This window comes from Propithecus coquereli, unplaced genomic scaffold, assembly GCF_000956105.1.
Source record: "Propithecus coquereli isolate 6110/MARCELLA unplaced genomic scaffold, Pcoq_1.0 Scaffold164, whole genome shotgun sequence".
Taxonomy (NCBI): Eukaryota; Metazoa; Chordata; class Mammalia; order Primates; family Indriidae; genus Propithecus; species Propithecus coquereli.
This window is the reverse complement of record NW_012140969.1, coordinates 2,130,543-2,135,545: the sequence shown is the minus strand read 5'-3', so window position 1 is coordinate 2,135,545 and position 5,003 is coordinate 2,130,543. Positions and strand designations below refer to the sequence as shown.

Genomic DNA, 5,003 nt, shown 5'->3' with positions numbered 1-5,003 from the left:
AGGACACGCCCCCGGGAGGCCTGGGCCCCGCCCCCTGCCCCGCGCCGCAGCAACGGCCGCGCTTTGTGAGGCGGCGCGGTGGCCGGGAGAGGGCGGGGGCGGGGCTAGACTGAGCGAACACGCCCTGGGCCCCGCCCCGCGCAAACGTCCGCGCTTTGTGAAGAGATCTCCGGGCTTGCGGGACACTGCGGCGGCTCGGGCACGCCCCTCACGACGGGCTCCGCCCCCGGCCCCGCCCGGCTTTGTGAGGCGGCCGGCAGAGGGGCGGGGCCCAGCCGGGCGAGGCCACGCCCCCATACCTGCCCTGCTCCCTCCCACTGGGACTAGCTTTGTGCGGCGCCCAGTTCTGGGGAGGGCCTGAGAGAAGGGCGTGGCCAGAGCTTAGAACACGCCCCCAGCCCGTGGCCCCGCCCAGCTATTAAAGCAGTTTGAGATCCGCCCCTCCTTTGAGAACAACCTGAATCCGGTTCAAAATCCCCCTCCCTTAGCACTCAACCACCCCTCTTCTATTCCGCACCATCTCCGTCCCTCCTGCCCCTTCTCCACCCTTACCCTTGACTGTTTCCTTGGACACAAAAATCCTCAACCCCTCCCCTCAGCCCATCCCTTAACGCCCCCATCCCCCAGTTTCTCGCCCCTCCCCCAATGATGGCTTGACAGTGAGTCCAGACGAGCCGTGTCCCTTTTGCCAACACACACACACCATCTTCCCTCCGAGTCCCCCCTCCACTGTTCAAGGGCCCCATCCCTTTTGGGGGGCCCAAAGGGGCTCTCGGCCACTTCCAGCTACAGCAGCTCTCACTCTTCCCTGCATGTCATTTACTCCTCTTTAATGTCCCTGTGCCCCCACGTCACCATCATTCCACCTCCTGTACTCCCTAATGCAAGGGCCCTAGCAGAGACCCCACGGAGCACTGCCCCGCTCCCTGTTCCCCGCACCCCCACGGGCCTCCGCAAACGCCTCCCCGACTGCAGTTGGGGGGTGCACCTCAAACGCGGTGAATTCACGCACGTCCCCCCGCCGCCCAGCCATCCAACAGCTGGACCCCAGAGGTGGCAGGCTTGAAGGGTTACACTCCATAGAGGCCTTGGGAATATATATCGACACGTGCTACAATGAATAACTTAGGCATGTCAGCAGGGCAGACACAGAAAACACCCTGGGGTACCCTATGCTCAGAAAACCCAGTGGGGAAGGGGCAGGTGCCCAATCTTGTGCCACTGGGGAGCGGGGACTATTTATGGCCCCACTGGGGGGCTGGAAGGGATCCTGACATCTCCTTGTCTGGTGGTCCTGAGGAGCTGAAAATCCAAAGTGGGTCTTCCTGCTTTCTGTCCGGCCTCCAGGCCGGCCTATGTCCCCTCTCCCACTCCTCTGTGACGAAAGTCTTGAGGCCAGGGGTCCAGTTCATCACCTCATTCAATTCCCTGAGAAAGCAGCAGCCCGAGCCCCCCAGCAGTAGCTGGAGGGACCTCAGGCCCTGAAAGGCTGGGAGATGGAGGGGGGCCCCAATTCTCAGCCTCACTAGCAGGCCCGGAAAGTGCTGAACTCAGGGGGCTCAGGCGAGGATGATGTGGAGGTGGGCCTCTTCCTGGCTCCAGAGTCGCCAGGGATGACAGTGGTGCCCGACCGAGCATCCGGGGTGGCTGAATCTTCTTCTGAAGTCAATTTCTTTGTCCATGCAAGAAAAAAGAGAGAACCAGGTGATCTGGGTCCCCACTTTCTGAGCCCGAGACTCTCCTAGCCCATCAGGTCTCGTCCTGTCCCCCTCCCACACCCACAAACACCTGCCCTGGCTTCCATTCTCCTGCCCTTCTCTCTGCTGAGTAGGGGATCAGAGAGCCTGGGTTCAAATCCTAGTTCCATCACTTCCAGGCAGTGTGACCTTAGTTGAGTGACTTAACCCCTCTGTGCCTCGGTTTCCCCTTCTGCAAAATGGGGATAATCTTAGTACCCACCTACTAGGATTGCTATGAGGCTTAAAGGAGTAAAAACAGAAAAAGCAACTGGTACATCAGAAGCTCTATGTTAAGTGCACATAGCCATTACTATCATCTGCTTCTCGCCTCCCACTCTGGGCTCCCTCAAAACCTTCTTCAAAAGTCTACCCCGGGCCAAGTGCAGTGGCTCATGCCTATAATCCCAGCACTTCCGAGGGCTGAGGTAAGAGGATCACTTGAGGCCAGGAGTTTGAGACCAGCCTGGGCAACATAGCAAGACCCCATCTCTACAAAAAATAAGAAAAATTATCTGGTGTGGTGGCGTATGCATCTGTAGTCCCAGATACTCAGGAGGCTGAGGCAAGAGGATTGCTTGAACCCAGGAGTTTGAGGTTGCTGTGAGCTATAATGATGCCACCACACTCTAGCCTGGGCAACAGAGTGACAAGGAGAGATGAACTTTGCTAGAACTGAAGCCAGGCGGTCGAGAGCAGGCTGAGTTCCACTCACAGTCCTGCCTCTCCCTAGCTGAGCCACCCTCATAAAGCCAATTTACTATCCTTAGTGTCCTACTTTGCAAAAAGAAAATCGTCAGTCCCACCTCATAGGGTGTTATAAAGTTGCATATCAGGCCCTCAGCCAGGGCATGGTAAAAGCTAGAGACACGTCAGCTATTTCATTATCGACTCAACCAACAGCACAGCTTGTATAACGCTTCGATGAGAAACTAGAACTGAAAGCAGAAACTCAGATATTCACACACCCGTGTTCACCGCAGTGCCATTCACAATAGGCAAAAGGTGGACGCCACCCAAGTGTCCAGCGACAGATGAATGTCTCAACAAAATGCGGCCTGTCTATACAGTGGAATATCATTTAGCCTCTAAAAGGAAGGAAATTCTGACACCTGGATGAACATGGATGAACACTAAAGATATTTTGTGTTGCTCTAGAGAACAATCTATAAAATCGAAAAAAGAAAAAGAAAAAAAAAAGGAAAATATTTTATGCTAAGTGAAATAGGGCCAGTCTCACAAGGACAAATGTTGCGTGACTCCATTTATATGAAATGTCCAGAACAGGCAAATCCACAGACACGGAAAGCAGAATGAGAGTTCCCAGGGGCTGGGGGAAGGAGGAAGGAAGAGTTAGTGTTTAATGAGTACAGAGTTCTATTTTGGGAAGATGAAAAATTCTGGAAATGGATGGTGCTGATGGTTGTACAACGACATGAATATATTTAATGACGCTGAACTGTACACTTAAAATGCTTAAGATGGGGACGTCCACTGTGCTCAGGAATAAGAAAAAATGGTTAAGATAGTAAATTTTTATGTTATGTGTATTTTACCACAATAAAATAAACTAGAGCCCCAGCGAGGTGGCTCATGCCTGTAATCTCAGCACTTTGGAAGGCAGAGGCAGGGGGATCGCTTGAGCCCAGCGGTTCGAGTCCAGCCTGGGCAATCCAGTGAGACCCCATGTCTAATTTAAGAAAAAAAAAAGTAAAACAACAAACAAATAAAATGCTTTAAAAGGGGAGCAGAGGGGGTGATCACCAGGTTGGTATCCTGAGCGGTGCGGATGCCGATGGAAAGTTTTAGAATTTGCCCTGCCCGCTGGGTTGTCCTTACACGCTCAGGATTTGAGGTCTGACCGGCGCGTGCCAAGCCCCCTTCCTTCCCACCATCTGTAGCCCAGTGGCTCTGAGTCTTCATCTCCCGAACTGACCTCTCTCCGGAACTCCAGACCCATGTCCCCATCTGCTCTCGGGCACCACCAGCTGCGGTGGCAGTCTCTGCGTTCTTGTCCCTCCAAGCCTGTCCCCGCCCCCGCCCCCCGCCCCCGACCCTCCCTCTTCCTCCTTGGCCCGTTCATTGATCCCAAAATAGTGCTGCGTTTCCCATTCCCTGAATCTACCCTGACCTGACAACACGCTGGACCAAACCACCCACCCCCGGGGCGCACGCCCGGCCCCGCAGAGGAGCCGCCACTTTGGCCCCCGTCTGTCCTCCCCGCAGAGGCCACCAGAGGGCGCCCGTGAGCACCTGAATCGGGTGGCCTCCCTCCTCCGCTCAGAACCCTCCATGGCTCCCATCTCAATTGCTTAATTGCCTCGACACTGTGTGACGTTGGGGGACAATACCCCTCGAAAAGGGGGAAGGTTCGTTAAGACCCCAAGATGGAAACACAGTGGGACAGTTAAGTGAAGTCCTTGAGACGGAACACAAAACTAGACTTTGCTTTGTACCAGGACGGGACCACAGCATGCAGCAGATTGTCACGAGGCTCCATGAACAAGCTCAAAGAGGCCACCAGGTCACTCTGAATCCTCTGTCACCATTCGGAGGGGTTGGCCTGCCTGGGCGCAAAGGCAGTGCTGACCAGGACAGCAAGCAGCCCCGGGAGGCCGCCTGTTGCCGCCTCCAATCCTCTGCCCCCGGGCGCTTTTCAGAGCCAACTCTGGGCTCACTAAGGAGTCCCTGCTGAGTGATTCTGGCCTTCTTCCTAGCCCCCCAAGCTCAGCGACAGCACACTGACCCAGCCTGGTGGCGGGCCCTCCTTCCCGCAGTTAGGACAGTCAGTAGGAAACCGGTTCCAGGAAAAGGAACCACTTACCGAGATGGCAAACAGGGAGTTGTCAAAAGACATGTCTGAAACAGAAAGAGAAAGAAAATCCAGGGTTGGGGCCAGTTTGAACTTCCCTGCTCTCCGCTCCCTACCCCCAGTCCCAGGGGAAGGGGGTGGGAACCATCTCCCAGCATCCTCCTCTCTGCTCCCTTCCAGCCCATTCTGCAGGGTGAACTGTTCACATATACACATGGAACCATGTCTCTCTCCCGCCCAAACCTCCCCTTTGGGGGCCTCTTGCTGCCCTCAGGCAAATGGGTGCCTTATCTCAACTCTCACCTTCCAGAAGGAACACCTGTCGGCTCCTCCCCCTCCCCAGGCTCCCCGCAGTTGCTAGATCGCCCACCCAGCTACTCCCTGCCTCCCTTGCAGGTCTCTGCTGAAACATCACTTCCTCCAGGGGCCACCAGCCTTGTCCCAGACGTGGTCTG

General features: G+C 55.6%; 1 protein-coding gene across 1 annotated transcript in view; it reads right to left on the bottom strand.

The window, feature by feature from the left end:
* Positions 1–1,075: 1,075 nt before the first annotated feature.
* The window catches only part of LOC105807842 (chromosome unknown open reading frame, human C19orf38), a 10,591-nt gene continuing 6,663 nt past the window's right edge, over positions 1,076–5,003 (bottom strand). The window contains exons 6-7 of the mRNA XM_012641336.1: positions 4,561–4,595; positions 1,076–1,672 (exon numbers count right to left, since the gene is read on the bottom strand). Of these exons, the coding sequence (XP_012496790.1) occupies positions 1,526–1,672; positions 4,561–4,595 (182 nt within the window). The 3' untranslated portion in view covers positions 1,076–1,525. The remainder of the gene's footprint in view (positions 1,673–4,560; positions 4,596–5,003) is intronic.